Raw genomic sequence first — 25,295 nt, 5'->3', positions numbered from 1 at the left:
ACTCTTCTGTTTCTGCATTTGTAACATTAGAGCAGAATCTTTTGTGTTTTTACTTTAAGCGATCTACTTTAAAATACTTACATAGGAAGCATTATTTAGTGCTTTTAGGATTACACTAAACTAATCTAAGATGTGCCTCATTAGTTTTCATACAACATGGAATAAAAAAAATGGCCAGCATTGGTCTTTAAACTGCATTTTGCACTTCTACAATTACCGTATTGGTGATTTTTTTCTATGATAAATAGACTATAGAGTTCTGTTGCACTCCCTACTTCCTAGCAGTTCTTAAATTTACAGTAATACTGAGCTTGCAGTAAGCATGATGCGGGGTCAGTCTGCAGGATATATTGATCAAATGTAAATGGTATTATACAGATGTTAAAATTAGAATGTGCGATAGAGCTAATACATACTATACTTGATTGGCTATTTTTGTAAAGCTGATCAAGAATTAGCTTTTAGTTTGCTGGTTTTTAGTTAGTACAAAGGGATTATTTTTAGTGGTATAAAATACTCTGATATTTTGAGTTTAGAGGAACTAGTGTTTGTACTTCAAAAAAAAACCCCTTGCCTGGTCTTTCTGGAGATACAATACAGATGTCACGCCTCTAGGTACTGCTAGGTATTGCTGAAAAATATACAGACTCATCAATGACTGAATGGGCAATCGATGAGTGTCCTAACATTTCATCCAGAAGGATTCTCTAAAGCAGCTGTTGGCAGCCTTTCACATGTAGCATGCCAGATTCTGTTTGCTAAATAGCCAATGTCTCGGTAAAAATATGCAGCGGTGCAGATATGCTTACCCTCAAAAGGAAGCTATTCTTTGAGGCTGTGCTTCATATCTTTGCTTCATCAGAAGCAAATCTTGCGACTACGTTAGATTTTCTGAATGACTTGTGCAAGATGCGGTGCCCTAGTTCATCGTCTCTTTCTTAAAGACATCATTAGTTTTTTACAGTATAGATTGCATAATAATAACATTTCCTGTAAGTCTAGTCTCTCATGTCAAAAATAAGCAGAAACTCCTCTCCTCATTCATAGTCCTCTGGCACCTTAATGATACACTAATATTTACATGTGTAAAAAACAACTTTAGAAAAAGTGCTATTGTTTTTTTTTTTTTTTTTTTTGTAGCATTTGGTCAGATTCTCAGAGGTCCTTAGCTCTCTGCAGGCTAGTATTGGTCTGCAAACCAAAGTTTAGGAATCTGTTGTTTTTTTTTTTTCTCTTTCATAAACAGGTATGTGATGCACATGCTGCAGGACACAAAATGGTGGCAGCAAAATGAAACTGAGATGTTTTTAGCTCTTTTAAGACTCAGACATAGAATGCCAAACGCTTAGAAAACCATACGTCTTTCTACAAATGGACTCTATGTTTCTTTCCATTGGAGTGATGATAGAGTCTCACAGCACTACGACCGGCAACTCTCTCCCTCTTCTTCCTGCTCCAGAAGCAGGACTGTGTAGTGTACTTTAAAAATACATATTCATTACTTCTCATTAATGAGCACTGAAGAAAGCAGCAGTCATCTTTTGAGACTGATCTTTATCCTTCATTATAGCCCAGTTTGAAGTGAATCAAAAGTCATTTGGAAGCAGGATAAATGCCGACCCTTGAGGTTAATATTGCTGTAAATTTGCAGTTGTTGCAAATAAACCATTGTTTTAGTTGCGCGTAGGTTTTTACCCTTCCAGCACAGTTTACCTAAGAACTGTCTTTGCAGGAGCCTGGCTTTTGGATGTTTACCACAGACAGCAACAGCTAACAAAAGGGTTATGTGGAGGGATAGAAAGTTGTCTTGATACTGTATGACACTGGGTTCAAGGAGGTTAATGGCAGCAAGCTAGTTTATAGGCTCATTCCATGGCACAGCAGAAGATTTAGGTTGTTGGGGCTGTCGTAAGATTTAGAACCACTTCTGAACAGACAGCTGGGGTCTGTAAATGGTAGCCGATGGTGAGAATGCTAAGAAAGGTGAGAAACTGAAATCTGGAATCCCATCATTTTCATGTGGATGTGACTTGTGAAAAGGCATTTTATTCTGAATATGCTTTGAATTGAAAATTTGTATCTTGCACAACTCTGAGTCTTCAGACATTTGTTCTGTAGGTATTGGTAACTCTTGAAAAGCGTCACATTTTTAGCAACGTGAAGACAACTTCCAGATAATTCCTTTCAGATAACTCCTGCAACTTGACTATAAGGCTCCCATATATATCAGACTCATGCTTACCAGCAATAATTTTTAATATGTATATGTTTACATGATATCAAGCTCTTTATACTTTACAAAGGCTAGAAACACTTTACTGAAGAATTTACAGGGTCTGGTATGTTACAGTTTTTGGGTCTAGGAGGATGTAGAGAAATATGTGGCAATCCAGAGATTTGACCATGAAGATTATTATTCTGCGTGCGGTCAATGTTCATTACATGAAATATTAGCAGGTTTTTTTCCAAATGTCAATGTTGCGTTCATTGCTATAATATTAAGATGATAATAGTATAAATGGGATTTGTCTGAGAAGGGTGGGAAAGCAGAATGAAGAAGTCTCATACTTCTTCTATCCCAAGTTCTTTTTCGCTGCACATGCTGAAAGTTGAAGGAAATACTGAGACCTATTTCTGGTTTTCATAAAGAAATGTGGATGTGGGTCTCTCTAAGGTTGTTTTCCAGTATTGAAGAGCTTTGCTTTCTGCTTTGCTCCCTGTAATGCCTATGGACAGCAAATTGGGGGGGGGGGGGGGGAGGCAGAGGGGAGAATTTGCCAAATATTCAAAATATCGCATAGCAAATATTCTAGAAATTACATGGTCTTAAAGGGCTTAGCTTTGCCCAGTAGGGTAATATTCTTCTGCAACTGATTGTACATAATTCCATAGCAGAGCCAGGAACTGCAAACTAAAAATATGACTTGAGTCTCCCAAAACAGCATTACTTTGTTTAAGTTTCACAAAACATTTCAGGACTTTTAAACCAAAGTTAATGCTGTCTGTAAGTTAATACAGTCAGTAAGTCTATAATTCTATAAGTTGATCTTTTCTATGGGTATTCTCTCTCTGATATAGTAAACAGAGTATAATATGCAGCTGAAGAGTGAAGCTGGCCTGATTTTAAACTGAAGTTCTGCAAAAATAAAAAGAGGATAATTAACTATTCCAACAATATAGCAGAGCAAATGGTGGCTTTTCTTGCATTTAAGGTTTTAAAATATGTATAGTGTACCTTCCTAAAAGATAAGTTTTAGTACAAACCACTGTAGTGGATTGGGCGCAGGAACCTCTTGGTTGAAGGCCACAGCCTGTGTGTCAGTTGGAGAATTTGCTTAGGGAATCAGTTCCGTTCAGCGTTTTCATTAGCAGTGAGGGTGATGGAATACAGATTAGCTTATAAAATATGCAGATGACACCAAGCTGTGAGGAGTTGCAAATACCTTTCTGTATCAGATCAGAATTCAAAATAAACTTGGCAAATTGGAGAGATGGTCTGAAATCAGCAAGATGAAATTCAATAAAGTGAAGTGCCATATGATATATTTAGGAAAAAGAATTCAGGTACACAAATACAAGATAGGGAGTACCTGTCAAGAGAGGAAATGGGTAACAAAGTCTACAGTGTGTTGCTGTTGCAAATTAGGGAAATGTAATTCTGGAATGTGTGAGGAGGGATGTGATACCTATAATGTAGGGTAATTATTTCAAATTAGGGTTAGTGAGGTTTCAGTTGACATTGTATCCGTGTTTGGTCATGACTTCTAAAGAAGTTCAGAAAACTGAATCAGTTAGAGAACTGAGTTTGCCTAATTTAAGACAATGTTAGTTAACAACCATCTGATATATGAAGATTTTAAGACAAAATGTAGAGAGAAAATTTTCTCCATATTCCTGAGAGAAGAATTAAAGGAAATCTATGGAATTTGCATTCAGAGAGATGAGGGTTGTGTTTCTGAAAACACTTTTTGAACTACGAACCCCAGAGAGAAGCCACCTAGACATGTTGTAGAACCTCCTTTTTAAGGAAAAGCTATACAAATGTATACTGGGTGAGTCTACACAATTCTTCCTTAGCACAAAACTAGGTGATGCCTTTCAGGATCAGCTTCTGTAATTCTGTGCAGGAGATGAGAGTAGAGCAAATAGTTTGAAAAATTTCTCTTGAAACATCATGGAAAAGTTGAATGGCCTCCTTCAGTGGAGAAAATTGCATAGCCATTGGGGCAGACAAGCTACTCAGCAGAGCTTTGCAGGCCTGGGGTCTGCAGCCTACAACTTAGGGATCATGGGACTAGAGAATTACCATGATCCTTTCTGAGCCTAAAATCAATTTCTCTCTCATACATCTGTGTGCGGTTATGAAGATCACCAGAGGAAGAGCATGATTTATGGGAATCAACTTTGTGTCTTGGTCCTAACTGTGAAGAAACTATTTATTTATGTAACTTTCTTCCCACAAGAGTTTCCATTAATTCTCTTGATGGAAGCATTCTTCAGCATTACGGTACTGAAATAGAGCACAGAGCGTAATACCCTTCCTTGCCTTCAAAAGTGAGAGAGAAACACGAGGGAAACTGACCTTGAAAAGTTAATGCTTTGGTTTCTTATTAATTTAGAAATGTGAGTTGACAGTTTGATGCTCTAATTGCAAATTATATTTTTAAATATTGTCTTTTATCAACCTTGATAATTTAACAGAATTTACCAACTGGCAAGTTTCAAGTAGTATTCATTCCAAGCTCTTCTGTACCACAACACTGCTCCTAATCATCTGTGAAAAAGCTGCCATGCAACAGAAGACTGGGAATTGCTAACAATAATGATGAAAACTAATTCAAACCAGGCCACAGGTAGAAGCTTTTGCAAAAGTAATCCGCACCTTTTTAAGTTGGTCAAGCTAAAATTGCCATTTAGAGAAGCAGTTTGTCTCTCATTACAAAGGAGGACAAGCTATTATCTCAGTACCCAAGAAATACCTAATGCATAGGTCAAAAAATAGGCAACAAATATATTGAATAGGGAAAGTTTTATACAAGTTTGCTACATTTCCTTTCCCTTTGCTTCTCTGCCTGTGAAGCGGTTCACAATCAGAGGTGCAGTGTAAAAATACATGGGCCGTTCCTTTACCAAGGTTTGCGCGTGGTCTAACCCTGGTTATCTATAGCCTCTTCCCTGCTACTCTAGCGAGTTGTCCTGTGAGCTGTGATCTCTTTCAGAAAAGGCTTGAAGGCTGTGCAGATCTAAGCTAATCCTGTTTCAATACTATTTTGAATGCTGTAGTTTAACACTCGTATGGGACTGCCTTTCCCTAAAAGAAAGTAATTTACCATATTTCATACAGGAAGTGATAGTAAAAGATTAGTTACATGGTGATGGGCAGTATGAATCATGGCATAAAGCATTTCAGGCGAGGAAGTACGGCTTTCACTCCAGTGGGAAGATAGTAGGAAGGGACGTCAATATTTTAACATTTTTAATTGTATCTACTTGTTTGTTGTTACTTTCATTCTCTTTTTTTTTTTTTTTTGGTTAATTACTTCTCCTTAAAGTATGCTGGGTACCTAGTAAGTTGACTAAGCTTGAAAAATTGATTCAGAGGCATATGAAATAGGAGCTTGTGAGCTACTGTAATCACAGGGAATGACTCCTGAGTTAGTTGGTTTTTTTGAAAGCAATCTCAGTCTTACAAAAAATACCTCAAACTATTTGAGCTGTCTATTGTTCTATTCACAGCTTTGTCATCATCTAAACTATATGACAATTTAAATTTAAAAAAAAAAATTAACCAAACCAAAAAAACCCATAGATTCTGCAGACTGAAAATAAACAGTGGCTTTCTCTGTGGAGTAAGATGGAGATCTGTTAGTTGCCTGCTGCTTTGGTTTAAGGCAGGTTAGAAATGCACTGTTTCTGTAATGTGTAACAGCTGACATTGTAAACTAAGTGATTTTTTTTTTTTTTTTTGGTCAGCAGTAATTGTCAACGACCTTGTAAGCAAAAGGAAGGAATGAAAAGTAAAGATTCTCTAAGAAGTGATTTAGATTCATGCTAGTTGTTATTTACAAGCATTCTAGATAAAAGACTTAACGTTAGGTTGCAGAAGTTCACACTATGGAAGACTCTAATGACATAAACACTTTGCATGTTATTATATAGGTTCTAGAAAAATCCTCCTTCTCTGATCTGATTAAGGACTCTGTCTTGAAAAGGATTATGTATGTTTTTAAGTTAATATGCTGTGAAATCATCAGGACTCCCAGCAGCATGTAATTCAAGAATGTGCATATATCTTCAAAAGACTGAGACCTAAATAAAACATACGCAGATCAACAGGGTAGTTCTGAAATTTTTCTAAGATTTGATGCAGGGCCAAACTTTGTTGTTAAGAAGAAAATGCTTTTAGACTGGCCCAGCATGTACAGAATCAGATCTAACGCCGTAAAACCTAGGTAGGTTACAACACTCAGCTAATACAAATTAGTGCATTTTGATAATTGCACACAGAGTGGATAAACAGAAAGTGATCAAAGACAGAGCATCACAAAATGGACTCTATTAATTTATCACTACAACTGTGTCTGTATCTGTGGGTTATAATGATGTGTTTAGTACAGTTATTTATGGAGGCATTGTATGTTGTATGGAGTGTTCACTTTCTGAAGTTGTTTTTTGTTGAGAGGAGGGCTGGTTTTGGCAAGTTAGAAAGTGTGAATCTATTCCGCTTCTTCACAAGAATAAATATGTTTGCTACTGCTATACAGTTAAAATTGAAGTTTTTGTGTGCATGATGAATAGAATAAGTAAATCAGCTAGCACTGTAAATTATGAAGTCTTTTGGCCTTTTGAAGATACAGGTTTAAGTTTCTGGAAGACTATTTTCTAATTATTTTCTAAGGTGTACAAAGATCTGCTGGGTAGTCTAGAAGGTTAACTTCAGGTGTGTTGAGATCCTAGCAAGTTTTCTTCCTCCCAAATCCTGAGTCACAGGAGCTTGGGAAGCAGCCAGGAATTTTACTAGACAGGATAGAGATTTTTAAGCATTGCTGCGAGTGAGATCTATCACTGACTTCCAGACAGGCATTTACATAAATGAAACAAAAGATAGGAGCTTTGTGTTATGAGTATTTTCCCCTACTTATGTCCTTTTTGTGTTTTTTTCTTTATCCTTTTTTTGTTTGTTTTAGCTCTTATTTTCTCTTTTGAAAGCATTTTTCCCTCTCCCATTTTGTCATGAAAAGATAAGTTTTAAGACCACAAACAGGAATGCAAAGCTTTTCAGTTATGCTACCTTTGCATAATAAAACCGTGAATTAAATGTCAGGGCTATAATTACTGCTGAAGTGTGCTGGCAGGTGAGACTGGATAACTCAAGCCAAGATAAAAAGGTGGTAGAAATAAGTACATTAGAGAGATGTTGTTCAAAGAAGGCATATTCAAGGAAGGCTTAAGTTGTAGTGGGCAAAATGATTGATTAGGCTTTTGTGATGTGTTTGGCTTTAATTTATTGGTGGATTAATCTTGGCTGAGGGCCAAAGGCCCACCCAGCTGCTCACTCCCCCTCCTCAGCAGGGCAGGAGGAGAAAATAGGCTGAGAAAGTGCATGGCTTGAGATAAAGACTGTCGTGGGCAAAACAGACTTGACTTGGGGAAAACTAATTTAATTTCTTGCCAATTAAAATAGATTCGGGTAGTGAGAAACAAAGACAGACATGAAAGCAGCACCTTTCCTTCTCTCCTTGTTCTCCAGCTCCACTTCACTCCTTCGCTGCAGACCCCTCGACCCTTCCCTGAGTTTCTCTCTGCTGCTCCGTCCTCCTCACACTTTTCCCATGCTCCGGTGTGGGCTCTCCCCACGCTGCACGCTTCAGGAAAAGTCTGCACCACTGTGGGCTCTCCATGGGCCACAATTCCTGTCAGGAAAATCTGCTCCAGCATAAGGTCTCTGCAGGCTGGAGGTGATAACCTGCTGCAGCACCATGGAGCTCTTCCTTCTGCTTCTCTGACCTTGGTGTTTCTCACTGGTTTTGTTCCCTCCTCTCTCTGTCCAGCATTTTCTGCCCTTTCTTTAATATGTTTCCCCAGATGTGACACCAGTGTCACTGATGGGCTCTGCCATATCCCACAGTGGGTCCATTGCGGAGCTGGTGTGAACTGGCTGGAGCCGCCCATGCCCGGCGCGGGACAGCCCCCACCTCTCCTGACAGAAGCCGATGCTGCAGCCACCCCTGCTGCCAGCACCTCCCCATTTACACCCTGTACAAAACGCTTCTGTTTGCTTCTGGTTTTTCTCATTCTCACCCCCATGGCACCGCCATTGTGTAGATAGGGAAGACAGTAAAAGATCTGCCAAAAGGTGTTGCAAACAACAGGATTAACTGCATGTTTTCCTGTCTCTCCCTTTCTGCTCAGAAAGTGAAGGGATTTTCTTGACTGCCAGCTATCGCCTTTCGGTCCATCCTGAGGTAATAATCGGCCTTTCTATTGATCTGAATTTTTTTGTGTGGTCTTCTACCTCTTTACCTGTCATAATTTTAGAGACTCGCCTTGATTAGATCCTTGGAGCGCAGTTGCAGAGGTGAGGAAGCAGCGTCGATCCTTCGCATGTAGCAGCCGCACCTGGGACCTAACTGGATGGTGGTGGGTGCATTGCCTCAAAAGCTGTTGCGAACACAGAAGGTCGAAAAATGTGGTCAGGTTGTCGAACCTGCCCATGCATTGCTACCAGAAACTGTTCCTAATGGTTTGGTTAACTTGTCTTGGGTCTGAGCACGACTGGCTAGTGACCAGCAAAATCGGGATTGGAATAGTATTTCAACTTTTACAAATCCTTCAGATTTGTAAAATATAATTAAGTATATGCGTGTGAACAATATCACTGATTTCAGTAGGGCTGTTCATATCCTCAGATTTAGGCGCATACTTGTTCTTGTTTGAGGCCGTAATCAGTAGCCATCCTCTAGAATTCGGTGCGTGTTACGTCCTTGCCTTCAGAACCTGCTCTGCTCTTCCATTCCAGCACACCCAGAGAGCCTGATGGTAGAGGAAGAAATACCTGCAATTTCCCAACAGTTCCCGTTACAAAACCGAGATTTTCAGCCATTTATAACTTCACCCAGATGTAGGTGCTCAGACCAAAATTTCTTGTGCTAGGTATCCTGAGTAAGGCTGAATTTTTATGTAGGAAAACATTAGCTAAAATGTTTCTGTGACCAAGAAAAATGTGTGTGTTTGGTTTTTTTTTAATCTTGGAGGGACTCTGCTTCTCTCATGTTTTGGAGCAAGAAATGCAGCAGAAGAGCTTTCTGGTCTGAAAGCAGCTACTGGCATTAACAACAATCCTCTTTGCCAGTATCTGGGAATACAAATAAATTCGATCAAATCATGAAGTTCTAAAAATTACGTATTTGGCAGCTAAATGCTGTCTATATTGAGAACACACTTTTCTGTATAACTCCTATATGTGAAACCATAGAAAACAGGATTTTGCCTTTATTTCTGCCACAGAGCAATTGGGTGAGGCTGGATAAGTCACTTCGAGTACTAAGTTGGTCATTAATTCTGCATTCTTCATTCTCAGAGTGCCTAATTTTGAGACTATTGAGGTTAGGTTTGTATTTCTGAACTCCTCCTGTTCCTGCAGTCTCCTGAGATCTGTAGGAAGCTAGTAAAAAAGACTGAATATGTGGTGGTTTTGTGAGACATTCTAGCCACTGAAATGATTCTAAAATTACAGTTTTTTGTATGCCTTACTGTCCTGCATCTGTGCAATTGGGTTTAACTGCTGTTATACCTTAGCAGAGGTTTGAGGTGATGCTTTTATTGTTTTATAATCGCCCTTCACGTATAAGCACTGTCTGGTTTGTGCATTGAATGAACCAGGCGGGGCTCAGTAGGAACATGGCTACCTTAGGACTTGAAGGAACCTCAAGACACCAACCAGTCCGTTCTGCTAACCATGACGGACGTCATCTACCTAGGTGTAGGTACATGGTAGGTGTGCTGAGAGCTTTAAGAACAGGCTGATGGTGGCAGATGGCTATCACTTCCAATGTTTCAGGAACCTTATTGCCAGAAAGTTTTCCTTTGCGTCTGACTGAAATCTCCCCTGCCTCAGTGCAATGTAGTTAGTGTTTGTATTAAAACAAAAACACAGTTAAGGTTATGCAGACAGCTTTGGGTTTAACACTTTTTAACCTGAAGGTTGATTTTGTATGTGTGAAATGATCAAATGTAGTACATGCTGAGACTGAAAGTATTTTGCATCTGAAGATACCATATTTTTATTTATGGTTCCGTCAAAATAAATTAAAATAATAGATGATTGTTTTGAAAGCAAATTACTGGGAGCACTATATATCTACCATGGCAAGTGCTGAAGAGATGAGAATGTCTTATAATGCCAGAATGAGTTGTGTAAACATGGATATTTATATACTCAGCAGCAGCAAATCGCTGAGAGTTTTTTTTGTTTTTTTCCCTTGGCCGAGTCTCCTCTGATCCAACTTCTATCCCAAAGGAGGAGGGGGAGAAAACTAATGTTCCTATCACACATGTTCCGTTATTGATTTCCATTCCAATCTACTCAAAGTCTTCTGTGCTGGAAATAATTAGACCCTGTGAACAGAGATGAAGCAAAACTCTCTACAATGCTGGATTGCCAGAATGAAGACAAGGGTGCCTAATTAATGTTGCATATAGAACGCCTTTTGGATGAATGGGCTTCCCTTTCTCAGAAGCAGCTCAACAGTGGTTATGTCACAAATTTGCTGTTAATTAAATAGTGTTCACTGCGTGCCTGTAAAAATGGCATGGAGAAAAAACAGTTGGACAGCAGCAGCATTTTACGAGAGCTCTGCAATTAAAAGAAAAGCCTGTGAAAAATGAACTTGCGGGCTTCATACTGACAGCAAGATATTTTCTTCCCTATGAAATTCACTTCATGGATTGTCTCAAACCTCTTTAGGAACGTCTAGTCACTGAAGGAGTTTGGACGTTTCAAAAGTTGGACTGGAAGCGTGTTGGGGGAGGGTTAAGGACAGGAAGAATGTTCCTGGGAGCTGAGGCAGGATGAATGGCAGCGCAGCTCGCCTCCCTCGGCGGCTGCAGCCAAGGCAGGGGGTAAGGACTGTTCCGAAAGCGAGTCAGGATCTGGAGGAAGCCAGTAGATGAACTTTTCTTTGAGTGAAAGGTGGGTTGTAGGCGATTTAAGTTAGACTGTGTAACACATCTTGGGAACTGAGAAGGCAGGTGTTTAGAAAGAATGTAAGAGAACTGATGGAAAGTCTTCACAACAGGCATGCACTCAACTAGTAGCAGAAATATCTGGAGGGAAAAACTGGAGGGTGTCTGATGTATCTGAAATATATTAAGAGAAAAAGTGTAAGCTGTATCCATATGACACTGTTTACTTGTTTGTTTTCTCCAAATAACACAAAGTTGTTCCCAAACCAGAAAAATCCCATCTGTTAACTGCATCATAGACAGGCCTGAATTGGGGATGAAGCTTCCTGCAGTAGAACATGCTGCCCGTGGTTTTGCAGCGGGCATCCTCTTCTCCCTCTCTAGTCTTCCTGCATCCACTTCTGTTTCTTCTTCCCTTGCCGTTCCCTTGCTACATCCAGAGGAGCTTAGGACCTTGTTGCTAGCAAGTGAAAGAGACTCCTGCGCTGGTCTTGCTTCATTGCAGTGCATGGCCAGGTGCATGCTGGTGAGGAAGGTCCTTTGTTTTAGAGGCTGAGAGATGAGTGTGCGTAGCAGCCCTGATGGATTTATCTTTATAGGTATTAGCCACTCATTTTTCTGTGAAGCTGGTCTCCTTTTTAGCAGTCCCCAGAATAACAATGCTACGTGCCTGTGCATGCTGCAGAAAACAGCAATGGGATTTTTGGTGTGTCAGAGGTCTCCAGTAGTAGAGGGATTCTGAGAGAGTTGTTCTTGTCCTGTAATTTGCAGGCTACTGGCATGCCTTCTTTCAGCCTTTAATTCTCTCATTTTATCTCTGTTCCCTCCTTGCTCTTCTAGATACCTGTTGTGGCCAATCTAAGTGATACAATTGCTCTCTGTGCATCTCTGGAGAATTTAAATAGCATCATTCCCTCCTTCTCTTTTCTCCCTGTAAATGCAAAGGAAGTTTCTCTTCTTCAGGCAAAGATAGAAAACTTTTTTTTCTCTCTAAGAAGCTAGAGAATGAGTAAAACACAGGCTCCTTGGTCGAGCAGATGAGTTCAACTGATGAATGTAGGAATCTTCCTAGACTGTGCCTTAAACTGCAAGAATAGATGTGTTTTCTAATGAAAATCTAGTTGACATAAATGTGGTTTCAGCATGGATTTGTTAGAGGGAATTATTTTTCCCAGTATAGTAGCAGCTGTGGTTCTGGTTTAGGAATTTTATGAAATAATTTGAATGCAGGAAAAAGGTACTATTAAAAAAGAGATTTTTATAATAGTGTGCCTTCTAAGACCTCTCTTTTCTTCCCATTTGGCTGCTTAGCATCATCTCTCTCTACTCTGATCGTGTTTTAATAAGCATTTTTCTCTGCAAACTGTTGGCTCTGATGCACGACTGAAATAGGTGCACGCACAGGTTGTGATTCCTCTCCCCATTGTTGCATTTTGATTCTGAACTCTGGATTTAATCTATTTAAAAAATCTACTCCTGGGACTTAAGTCAACTCCTAGATACTTTTTGATGTTCAACAAATAGTAAAGCATTACAATAATTTAAATCAAATAACCGAATCCATATGAAATACACTACTTGTTATCTTTCCAAAAGATTGATTTTCTTCCCTGGATCCATTTTAAGCTGTGCTGCCGTTGCGAAATCCAAAGTAAGCCGAGTTTTCAGTATAAGGGTGTGTCAAGTGTAAGATTTCCATTATGTCCCAGTGTGCTGCATAATAAAAAATGAAAACGTAACATATTTTGAGTATAGAATTGAAATTAATTTTCTGACCTAGTCCCAGTGAATAGGTGCTGAAGTGATGGCAAAGACTGTAGCTTCTGGACTGTTATTATCATTTGAGTTATTTCTCAGTGGTAGGAGACTTTAGACCTGTGGGCACAATTTAAAAAAAAAAAAAAAAAAAAAAAAAGAGTGTCCTTTTGTCCTTTTTCCCTTTGGCCACCAAGAGCAGGCTGACAAGCCAATGCTTTTGAAGTTATTTTGGGTGTGGCAAAAAGTGATTCACATTTGTTCTGCTTGTTCATATGTTATCCTGTTGCATGTTTGTAAGAACGTAATCTAACAAAGTATTTTAAAACATATTTCAGTGTTTTGACCAACTGGAAGTTAAAGAGAGTGTGGAAACAATTCTGGTTTCACAGGAGTCAGTCATGTTTTGTTGTGTTTTTCCGTAGCAGCAGAAACTCATCTACATAGCATATATTTTAAATTTTTATGAGCATAGAAAGCATCACTGCTTGTTCAGTCCCTCCAGAATCAGACTCCTCTGTAGCTGTTGCCCTGAGTTAAATGAATCTCACTACTGTGTATTTCACACAAACCAGAATTCATACAGAATATAATCTGCCTTTCTTTTCTGTTATAGCTTGGCTTTACATCCCTGAAAAGACATTGTAGTCACTGGCAGTGATGACCACCTCTGGAAAATGTGGGCTTTACCTGATGGGAACATCTTCCTGACAGGTGAAGGTCACACTGATTGACTTTCGGGCTGCTGCTTCCATCCAAGGTTAGTGCAAACAGTCCCCTGAACCAGCGCTAATCCCTTCTGGGGAGTACTTGTTTGCTCTTTCTTTGTTCACTGGCCTGCTTTGATGACTTTCTATTCTCAGTGTAACCCTGCACTCTCTGCTGAATTTCCAAACATGTAGATAAATGTTCCTCTGACTTTCTGTGTGTTGACTTAAGATTGATTGCTTTTAGTATTTTGTACATCTTAAACTTTGTCCACGTGCCAGTGCACGTAACAAGGAGTAATAAGCTTTTTAGGTCTCACTGTATTCATTTTCTCCATGTTCATGCACTATAACAAACACAGTTCCATTATTAATAAGACAGAAAAATTGATTTCTTGTGTTAGGCATTATTTGTCATATGACTAAGAGTATTTGAGTTTACCTAGAGAATATGAGCCTTCCTCCTTTCTCTTTATACAGATTTCAAGCTGAACTAATAAATGAAAGTGAACATTGAAAATAAGAAATAAATATTTAGGTTACAAGAGTCATGGAAATAGGCCAAACATGAAGTAGATTTCTTGTTCATTCTGTTGAAAAATGGAGTGCCATTTTACTCTCAAAAAACCCCCAAGATTTGCATTTATTAAAATTGAGCCTCTCTATGTTAAAATGATTTTGCATCAGATTTGTGAGGCTGCAGTTGTAATAGAGTTCTTTACTGTTAATATAATAAAGGTCTGCCAGGCTATACACCTGAGGTTCACTTATAAAAAGAACATTATTAAACCTTCAACCTTGTATTTTCATTGTATTTATTTTATGAAGCAATATTAGCTCTTTCCTTCATGAGAAGGAAAAGTATGCTATTTAATTTCATGGTTCCTCCTGATTTCTGGTATTGTCATGAGTTAGCAAACACACACACAATCCTCTAAACACAAGAAAACCCGCTCCCTGTTTTCAAAACCTCAAGAACATGGAGTCATGCTTTCTGGGATGAATTAAATGTGAACTTACTAGTTTCTTGCATCTCTTTCTCCTGTGAAACATAGGCTTTTTCTTAAGATGCTTGTGTTTCACAAGGTTTGCTTTTTCATGTGTATATCCTTATAAATAATTTCATATAGTTAAAAGAAGAGAAAAGTATTTGACTTAAATAATCACATATAATACAGGAGGAGAGAAATGGAGGGCTCAGCTTCTTATTTTAAGATGGTAGGAAAACTTTTCTGCTACTGAATGGCAGGTTGCACAGAGTTTGTGAGCATGCTGGACATCCTAAGTCTAACTCGCAGATAAACAGAATGCTGCCTTACCTCTTACCTGTTATGAATATAAAGCTCATCACAGGGAAAGAAAGGGAAATACAATTAGAAGAGCATGTTATCATTTATAAAGCTGCTGGGCATGCTAATCAGATTTCGATAATGCGTTGTTACCATGACACCCGCTGACTCAGAGACTCAAAACTATTTTCTCATTAGTCTTTGACCAGAATACAGTCCTTTCAATAGGCTTTCCTATTTCTCATTCTCAATTATTGAAATTAAAATGAGTTGAGGTACATGATTATTCTCTTGCAGTATAAATTGACTCCTGCTGAATGCTATGGAGTGATTCAAAAGCAGTGCTGTTAAAATATTGTCTTCCGTTACTGGATAAAATATATGTAATGTGACAGAATACTTTTAATCATACTTTTTTGTTTGGTTGTTTTTTTTAAGTATACTTCTGTATATTGGGTGTTCCAGAAGTAAAAACAATTAAATAAAAATGGAAAGTTCTTATAGAATTTTTCTGGAATCAAATATAGATAGCCTCTAGTTTGTTCCTGTTTTAAAGATTTGAAATGATGTTCATCCAAAAGTTGAAAATAAAAATATTTTTGTGGCACTGGGCTAATAAATTGTCATCCAGAAATCTGGGTAGAACTCCCACACTTCTACATTCTTTCCTTTTTGTCCTCTGTTAGATCATTTCTCCTCTATGTTTCTGGTCTCCATCTGTAAAATCAGGTTTAGAACAATCTCCACCTTTGGTCTGAGTAATATCCTATGTGTAGCCCCAGGACATGCATGCATGCACAGTCACACACACAAGTCCACTTTCAAACCATCTTTGGACAGCATCAGAATAATCCACACACTGACATTGAGTGCACTAATAATTTGAGAAGAAACAAATCTAGAGCTATGATGGGTATTTAACTGGTGCTTCTGCACATGCAAATGACTTGAAATCACGGAAATCCATTTTTACATGTTCACAGTGTACTATTACTTGAACAAGGGTCTGTCTCATGGGTGTCTTTGTGCCAGCACTGTGTAAATAGGGGTAAAGTTGCAAGTCTTGTTGGTAGCTGTGAAGATATATAAACTTCAAGCTAAAGGTGCTGTTTCGTTTATATAGCCTGAGCTTCTCCAAGAGCAATGAGAGAATGTGGGTTGGTAGTAGGAACTTAACTGTATACAATAAAAAGGTAAAGGTGTGTTGGAGCCTCTGGACCTTGCCTGCTGATTAACACATAATAGTTATGAGGATTGTCATTTGAATCTTTCCCAGTACTGATGTCCAACAATATCCTTAAGTATAATGCCAGAGTCTTAGGGGCAAAGGCCATTGAGTTTCTGAAGAGTTGTTGGATGGATGGGATGGAGGAGTCTCATTCCCCCCCAGCCCCCCACTGACAATATGCTTCATTCCACAATTAATTTTGCTTAAAAGCCCTTCACATCTGAGCAAAGTAGAGTGAGTTGAGAGTGTGTGGTTTGCTGAAGCTCCGGAGTCTGGTGGTGTATAATTTTTTTACATTGCACCCAGTGCTCTTTGGTCTGCACAAAGGGTCTTAGTCCCCCATATGTTCTCCCCACGTGGCAGTGGCTCCCAGGACAATAGATGAAGGGGAGCAGACTAGCTCTGTGCATGTGAGGAGAGCACAACATCTCTGTTGTGATGCTCTCTGCAGATCTGAGAGTAGAATTTTGCCTTAAGCGTTTTAAATAAAAGTAAAACTTCAAACAGGTCCTGTCATCTACAGAGTGCAGCAGCTGGAAGGAGGGAGGAGAACAGTGCTTCGTTTTTGAAGCTCAGGTGACAACTGGTCAAACCTCAAAAACAAACACTGTTTTCACTCCGGTCTGGCTGAATGGTACTTGGCAGATGAAGTAGCTGTTGCAAGTTCCTGTCACTGTTGAAAAATTCAGGAATATTTTCCAACTTCTCTTTTATATGTGTGAAGGAGTGAGGGAGTCAGAATGACTCCTGCCATAGTCATCCACACGGGCTTCATGTTAAAAATCTGGGTAGCTGGAGAAGAGCTGTGTAGTGTACCTGTGGATACCAGGTGGCCAGGATGTTTGGAATAGCAGACAAAAATCTGCATCTTCTACCAGTTTCCAGAATAAGCTGAGGATGTTAAGTGCTGCACCTTTAAGAACCATAGTCTAATTACAGTAAAATATTTCATGGCATGTACTAGATTTTTTTATCTTTATTACTAACCTTCCTGGGTGGCTAAAGAATCAAGCTCTGCAGCATAGCAGAGGTGTTTGTTAATATCCAATAAAATCCCTGTGAACAGTAAAATATTGTATTCTTGCTCCCTATGTGTGCTGGTATAATACGTAATGTCCTTAATATTCATAAATATTAATCAAGTCAACTCTTCTAAAATGTTTGTAGCCCTTTTCATGCAAACATTGTTTGAGTCTGTGGAATACATGGAATTTCTGAATTTAAAAGAAGTACAAACTGTAGGTTCTTAAAGCTATTTAAAACTTGCACTGAAAATTGTCAAATTGTCAGCTCCTTTGTAATGTCCTGTTCACCTGAGACAGAAGCAGAATTGCCTGTATTCTTTCTGTTGCTATTTCAACTCTCACAGTTACTGAGGAAAGAAATCAAAACTGTTAACAATTTGTTTATTATACCAAAAAATAGCACAGCAGTTATCTTGAACTGTGTGGATTTTCTTTAAGTTCTGCTAGTGTTGGAAAACTGGAGGTGGGTATTGTCTCCTCAGGAATTAGGAAAGAAAAAAAAAGATAGGATAAGTACCTTCATGCATCAGGCATCTTGAAAAGAAAGGTAGTTAATGTTTGATATCCTAGAAAAAGGTGCCACTGAGGGGATGCAAGATAAAGATGAGGTGTTGGGCTAAAGGAACAAGCCATGTTCTGAAAGAACAGAAGCAGCTCTAGATTGTATCTCTCGAAGCTGAAGGAGGTGATGTTACCCTGATGAAAATCTATGCATGGATAGATGAGAACGACAACCTTGTAGAGAGAGGGTGCAGAAAGAATTAGCAAAATATATTGAGGATGGATGAGAGGACTCAGTGGTTGAATGGGTTGGGGAGGGAATAGCAACTCCAGGTGGGCTTGAATTCACACAAGAAGCTTTTAGGGATCAGAGCAGGCTATGGAGGAGCAGGGATTTTGATGATCCTTGAGTGACTGGGGGTTATGGGTCGTCAGCAATGAAACATTTAGCAATGCTTGGTCTGCAGAAAGCTCTAAGCACCTGTCTCTAAAACCAAGGTCTCTGCCAGCTGCGTAAAGCTGAGCAGGACAAAGTCACTGCTGAACTTACGTTGGCCAACACATAAGCAGCCAAAAGCTGTGAAGTCTGCTCTTGACTTTAGCTATGCCCTGTGTCTAGTGGAAATTTAAGGCTTGAGATGGGGAGCATAGGATACAATTTGGAAAATCCAGTTGGATGCTCCAGGCTTAAAATCTGCAGTGATGTGGGTGACTGAGCACTGTGGTGGCCTCTCAAGTCTAAGTCTAAAATGTTGCTGACAATCCTGAGTGAGAGAAAGGGGCCAGGATAGTGATATTTTCTCAAAGTTTTAAAGAGCAGTGACAGATAAATATGAAATTATGGAAGTAAGACTCTGTCAGAGTGGAAGTGATTTCCTCATCGTACAAAAACTTTTAAGGTTTAAAAAAGTAAATTCCTGGGCAGAATTGAAGTGAGAATAAACTGAGAAACTGAAATGAATTCTTGCCCAGGTAAGATTTTATTTTATTTTTTACATTATTTTAATTTTTTTATCATGTCATCAGTTGGGCTTGTGAAGAAACTATCCAGAGATGAATGTGAAAAAAGGATAGACTGCAAAGCCCAGCAGAACAGTAATCAGGGAATGATGGGAGGGTGTGGAGGAGCCTCTCATGAGTGACGGGAGAGAGGGGTAAAACTCAGGAGGGAAGGCATTCACAGAAAGGAGAGGCAGGGTGGATTTCAAGCCAGCCATGATCGGTTATTCACAGGTAACAGGCAGAATCTGACACTGCTCATTGCTCACTGCGTCTCAGAGGACTTGTGCTTGGAGAAGGAGGGAAACGTTGAGGAGCAAAAATCAGACTTGACAGCTTGGCAGGTAGATGTACAATTTCAGAATTTAACAGTGGACACGCTTTTGTAGTTTGAGAGCCCATAGTGCTTTTGAGTATCAAGGTGAATTACAAGCAGGGAGCATGCTGCTTTTTTTGTCCCCTACCTCTACAGCTCTTTGCTCCATATGGACTGAACTAGTGAGGAAGATCCCGTTACTGGTGGATGCTGATGCATCAATCCGCACCAATCTTCTTGCCAATTATAATATTCTCATATATCAGTGTGTGGTGAGAAACATCTACAAGGTATGAAGAGAGTCAAACAGGCAATATGACACTAAAAATAAATGGCTGCTTTCTTTTTGGTTACATATTACAAATAATATTTTTGAAATAAGTAAAACGGTACATGGCTCATGAAGCCTCAGCAAATGAAAAGCATTTGATGACATATTGAATGACTAGGTTCTTCAGTCAAAATAACAGGAGAATTTAAAAAATTCTACTGACATCAAATATATTCCTCCTTATACTTTAATAATTCCTAATGCCAGTCTTAGATTTATTTTTATTTCTATGAGAAGAAACAGGAATTATCTATTATGCCATTTTGTTTAATGTACTGACTTTAAAGTATTCATGCTATAGTTACTTGGTGAAACTAGGGAGACTTCCAGATCAAACAGTTACTGCTTAAGTTATGGTTCCAGGATCTGCAGAATGTTGCTACAAGCTAACGTTTGTTAGTTTTAGTTAACTACGGCAGCATTTGTCTGTATGTAAGCTGTAATTTAACATTAAGTTGTGTGATTTGACTGTGCTACTGAAGGCTCTTTCTAATTAGAGACCTTCACATACACTTTTGGGGCTCTTCAAAAAATCTGCCAACAGGAAGAAAGGTTTGGAGTCCGTGGTTTTAAAGTGTTGTTTTTTGTTACCACCCATCCCTTAGAGCTACTGCCCAGGCTGGGTCAACAGTCACCCTAAGGTAACACCATACATGTTAACCCACTCAGGACCAAAGGAAGTTCTTTGAGATGTCGAGGAAGGAACAGGCGGAGAATTTGGCTCCATCAGGGACCCTTTCAAATTCCATTATCGAAAAGTTTCAGCTGTGTTGGGCTCAGGTACCCTTCTGTTGGTTGTGCCTCCAGATTGTTTTTCTGGTGGCGTTAAGAGAGTTGTGTGTGTTTTCACGGGATTACTTGTCTACAGAGGCCCTGAGCCTCCCAGATAGTTCACTGTGTAGGCACTGTATTGCTCTGCAATACACTTCCAGTTCATCAGCTACTTCCAGGCGAGTCAGAAGTACTGAGCACATGCTGCCCAGGTGGCCTGCAGGTGTGCAGCAAGTACAACGCATCCCAGAGATGCATCCTGCCTATTCAGGGAACTACTGGATTCATTATGGACAACAGAAGTTTCTGTATACAGAAGTCTTGGAAAAAAGCTGAGATGGTTTCATGATCCATCACTCTTTAAATTATGGAGTACCATTAATTGCATCTTTCAGCCTGAAAGTAAGGAGCTGAAACAAGGCAAAACTAACCTTTGTAGGTAACATGGCCCATGGCCTGTAGATACACATGTGGGAGGAAGGGACCTCACTGCCCCAGGAGGTTTCACAGGGATCATTGATAAGACTAAGACTGGTCAGGCAAACTGCTGTGTACATCTGAGAGCCAGGGAGGAGGAGGAAGAAAAATGTCAGCATTCACTCTTTCTGTCTGGCCCCTGAGCCGACCAGACTTAGGTCCTCTCAGTTAAAGGATCTTGGAGATTACTGTTAATAAATGATCCACAAACAGTGAGCTTCAGAAGACTTTTTCTGCTAGTTTTTGAGTCATAAATGCTGAGTTCCACATTATACATTAAACAAGGATGAGACTTAAAAGCCACTAACTCTGCATTAAGCATTAACATAAGAAGGAGTTGTAAGACTCGTGTAAATCGCAAAGGTCTCTGTTGGCTATCAGTGGAATAGAATTATTCTGATTGTGCCTTGAAATAGAGACTTTAAAACCTAATTCAGGATTCACTGCAGAAACAGATGGCTTTTATTTATCCTTTTATTACTATTGATAGCTATTAAAGAAATGCAAGATAGTCTGCTACATTTTACTTAGGACTTTTGAACAGCATTTGTATTGAAAAGGCATAATGATTTAATTTCTCAGAGAATCTTGGATTCTTGTGTAGTTCAGCAAAGCCTTTAGTTATCAGATTACATATTAAATTTTACAATGGTTAGAAACTTCTTTTGAGTGACATGATTAATTTTCAGTCATCGAACTGGCTTCATGTAACATCATATTTAGCAGACTAGACATTTGTTAAGATGTTTTGTCAAACCGAGCCAATACAGAAAGTTGAAAGAAAAAAATGTTGCATTCACTTATTCTGCAAAGAAAAAACTATTTCAGAAGTCTTTCAGTCAGTTCCCCAGCGTATGGTATTAACCGTGTACTTGGTGTTTTCAAGTACAGCAAAATTTTAATTTCAAAAGTAGCTTTGTTTATTTCAAAATCTTTGTCAAGCTTCATACTTTTTATACAAGGGAACAGTCTTCTCATAACATGATTCTCTCTCAGGCCTACAAAGCCTACTATTTTTACTTCACAAATGTGTTTGAGTGGGTGGGCATTAGATTTCCTCTGGGATTCTCAATCTCATTATTTTTATCAATAAAAAGCCTCTGCTGGACAAAGGAATAAATCACGTATAAATGAAATATGAGAGATTACATGAGAAGCTCAGCTTTTGCTTAGTCTAATCCAATATCTTTGGCCAAACGTCTCAATGTCAAAGGCTTTATAAGTATTCTACAGGATCAGTCTGGCAAAGAGAAATCAATAACCAGGTAATGGATTTGATTAAAATTTTTCCCCTTCCACCCACTCCCGCAAGCCAAATGTTTTTACCCATACTAATCTCTTCTGGCACGTGTAACTGTTGGTTGTTCTCTGTGGGTTTTGGGGATGTGTATGTGTGTGTATATATATATAAAAAAAAAAATGTTTTATATCATTTCAGAGGGCTATGTTAACTATTGGTGAGTATCTAGTTTAAGAAAAAGCAATGTTTGTATCTCATTTTATTTTTCTTTAGAGAGATCAGTTCTGCAGGGTGCTTATGGAAAGTACAGGATGATAATAGTTGTAACTTTGCTACATGTTTAGATCCTGTTTTGTTGTGCAGAAGTTGCCTTTTTTCTGCTACACCTGCCATGCTGAGGAGCATTTTCTTACAGAGGCCAGGGTACCCAGCAGATGTCCAAACTTCGGGAGATTTTCTTTGTTGCCAAATCATCAGGTGTCTCCTTTACCCCAGTCCTTCTGATCCTCTGTCTTCGAGGCGGTTGTGTTGGCAGACCACAGGCCATCTGGAACGTTAGACTTCAGAAACATTGATAATTAGACCGTTAGTGTTCTGCAAGGATTTCACCTCTGCTTTAAAGAAGTAGTTTTCCACATCAATAGGAAGACAAAAAAAAAAAGTTACTATTGCATGCATTTTGAAGTTGAGTCACAGCTGCTTTAGCTGTAGAAATTTGTTTGGACTTTGCATCACTTTTTCTATTTTTAAATATATCCTGCAGTCACCAGAACTGTCCTTGAAAGCTATTCTAAACTAGAAATACTTTGCAGGACAAAATGCAACTTCTTTCTTTCGTATCAGGAACCTTCAGAGTCTATCATTATATTGATTTTAAAAAGCAAACAGTCTGTAGTTCTATAGTGTGGTTACTGAATAGCTTCACTTTTCATCCAGAATGACCACGCTTTAATGAAAAACTACCTTTGGCTTCTGTTTCTTGGTTGGTGGAAATATTGACCACTTGAAGTTAGAGTGATTCGCTAATAATATCTCCATTACAATAATTCAGCAAACAACAGGAGAGAGTTGGTGACAGCTGAAGAGAGGAAAGGGAGGAAACTGGCTGATAGAAGAAGCAGTCCTCCTATTGAGCAATTCAAATGTATATTTGAAATAATTACAGGAAGAAAATAAATTACAATAAAATGCTGCCCTTTGATGAAACCACTCTGTAGGTAGTTTCACAGGTGGCTTTACACACTTACTGAAATTCAAAACTAGTGATTGAAAACCTATTGAAATTTTTGTGTAAGACTAATAAATAGTAGGAAACCTTTCCAATATTTAAGATAAACCATGACATATTATTTTGAAGACCAAAGATGTTATATCACAGCCATTTAGTTGATTGTCTTGTTAGATATTTTCTGCTGGTTAGCACGCATGGCTCAGATTTTTAAAAAGCTCTTGTACAGTGGGAGCTGATTGAAAGGTGTCTGGAGTCTGGTTGTGGAGTTTTAAGTGCTTTACTGTAGCCGTTAAAGCATTATTTTAACTGAAACGAAGTAAGGTCTCTTGCATTTTAGAAATTTATGATAGGAGGCTTACACCAACTTTTTTTTTCTCTTTTTTGTTCCTTCTGTATTGCCAAGGAGTTGCAGTTGTAAACATTGTGAAAAGTGTAGTTGGTATCTTCCTTTGTTTGTATGTTTTCTGTCTCCTGTATGTTAGCTTTCTTCTGTGTGGCTACACAGTGAGAAACTTCATTTCTCTTTGTCTTGGTGGAGGGAGAAAGGAATGTGGCTTCTGAAAAGTAAATCCTGTTTCACAGGGCATTTATATGAGCATACACCTGCTTCCAAGCAAGCTACCAAATTATGTGTTTTTCCTGAGTTTCCCCAGAGTTCAGACTATCTGAGTGGCAGTTTGCTTTCAGTGAAGGCAAAGACTACGCTAGGAAGGACAGTTAAAGTGTATGTAAGAGGGCAAAGAAAAGAGTTTGAGGCAATCTGCTTCACAGGGACGTTATTCAGAGTTAAGAAACACTTGGAGAAGTACCCTGAGAAACATCAGTGCCATCAACCCCTGACCAGCTCTCCGTGCTTGCTGGAGGACACTCCGTCCCCACACGTAACACCAGCGCAGCAGCACGTCCCTCCAGCTTGCTCCGCTCGGCGCTGTTGGTGCTCCGGCAGTCGCTCAGCTGCTGGCGCTGAGTGAAGCCCCATAGCTGGTTTACTCCTAAGGAAGAGACAAGGGGCCAGAGGGAAGGACTCAGCCCACGGGTCACTGGCCAGAAATGTCAGCAGCTTGAAAAACAGAAACTGTGATAATATGAAATCCTCATTTCTGTAACTTTCTGCTGAAACAAGTTGTTAATTCGTATAGCTATAGGTTTGAGGAAGGATTGCATTTCCCTCACAAAGCAATACCCTTTCATTTTACTCATTATTTTTAATTATGCATACATGTTATTGGATGATATTTCTATACTTTTCTATATAGCAAATATATAATTACCAAGTTTTTTTTTTCTTCCTAGGTGTTAAGAGTCTGGCCAGTCTTACACACACACACGCACACATATATTCTCTCAAATAAAATAGAATCCTTGGCCACAATTTTTCAAAGAATTTTCCCTGCGAAAGTGAGAGGGGGTGCCAAAGGATTGGTATGTCAATGCTCTGGTTTTGCTTTTGAAACAGTTTTAGTATGGTAATAGCGGATTCCATTTTGGTCAAATCAAACAATTTCATTCAAATTTAGAATTTCTTAGGGAGTTATTACAGTGCTTCTGTGGTTTCCTTTGTCTAATTTTTACCTTGTTCATTTGCTATCTTTTTTTTTTTTCCCCCTCAGGTGAACTAATGCCATTTTTACTGATTAATTTGTTACCCCTCCATCACAAATATGAAGCATCTCTTTAAAGCCTCTTTCAAAAAGACCTCAGTCTTCTTACCCACAATATGAAGTATTTGACCTCGGGTACATCTGACCTCCTAATGGGAATAAAAAGATAGCTAGACTTTGCATAGTATTATTTAAATTATTATTTAGCTATCCTATCTTCATAATATGTCACTTAAATTTTATGCTTGTCTATAAGGTAAATAGTTTTCAAATGTACAGAATGCTTTGCTTACATAGAAATAATCTCATTATTCTTAAATGATTGTCTCCTGTTCTACATTCTCTCATTACCTGAATTTTAGACCTGAAAACAGCCATATTTAATATTGGGAGCATTAAACCAATCTAATCATATTGGTTGAAAACGCATCGCGATTGTCGGTTTCACAAAGCAGGTGTCAAGTTTAATCATTCTCTTCAGGACAAAAGTTTATTTGGTTATTCAAATTCAGTAATATTTTGATGTGATTGTTTTGACTCTTGGAAATTAAGAGGAAACTTTCTGATCAGCTGTGTGGGTAATTAGATCTGGTGTTTACTTGAAAGAAAGAAAATAATTTCTACATGATAACCACTTTGA

At 38.8% G+C, this 25,295-nt stretch overlaps 1 protein-coding gene across 1 annotated transcript in view; it reads left to right on the top strand.

Annotated features, from left to right (window-relative positions):
* Positions 1-25,295, top strand: part of SPAG16 (sperm associated antigen 16) — a 410,847-nt gene that overhangs the window by 192,234 nt on the left and 193,318 nt on the right. The window contains 1 exon segment of the mRNA XM_087731487.1: positions 13,556-13,699. Coding sequence (XP_087587613.1) covers positions 13,556-13,699 — 144 coding nt within the window.

The sequence above is a fragment of the Nipponia nippon genome, unplaced genomic scaffold (genome assembly GCF_047370975.1).
Source record: "Nipponia nippon isolate SJK-2023a ecotype South Korea unplaced genomic scaffold, ASM4737097v1 scaffold_5, whole genome shotgun sequence".
In the NCBI taxonomy this organism is placed as follows: domain Eukaryota; kingdom Metazoa; phylum Chordata; class Aves; order Pelecaniformes; family Threskiornithidae; genus Nipponia; species Nipponia nippon.
The sequence above is the reverse complement of the archived record's forward strand: the minus strand, read 5'-3'. Positions and strand labels throughout refer to the sequence as shown.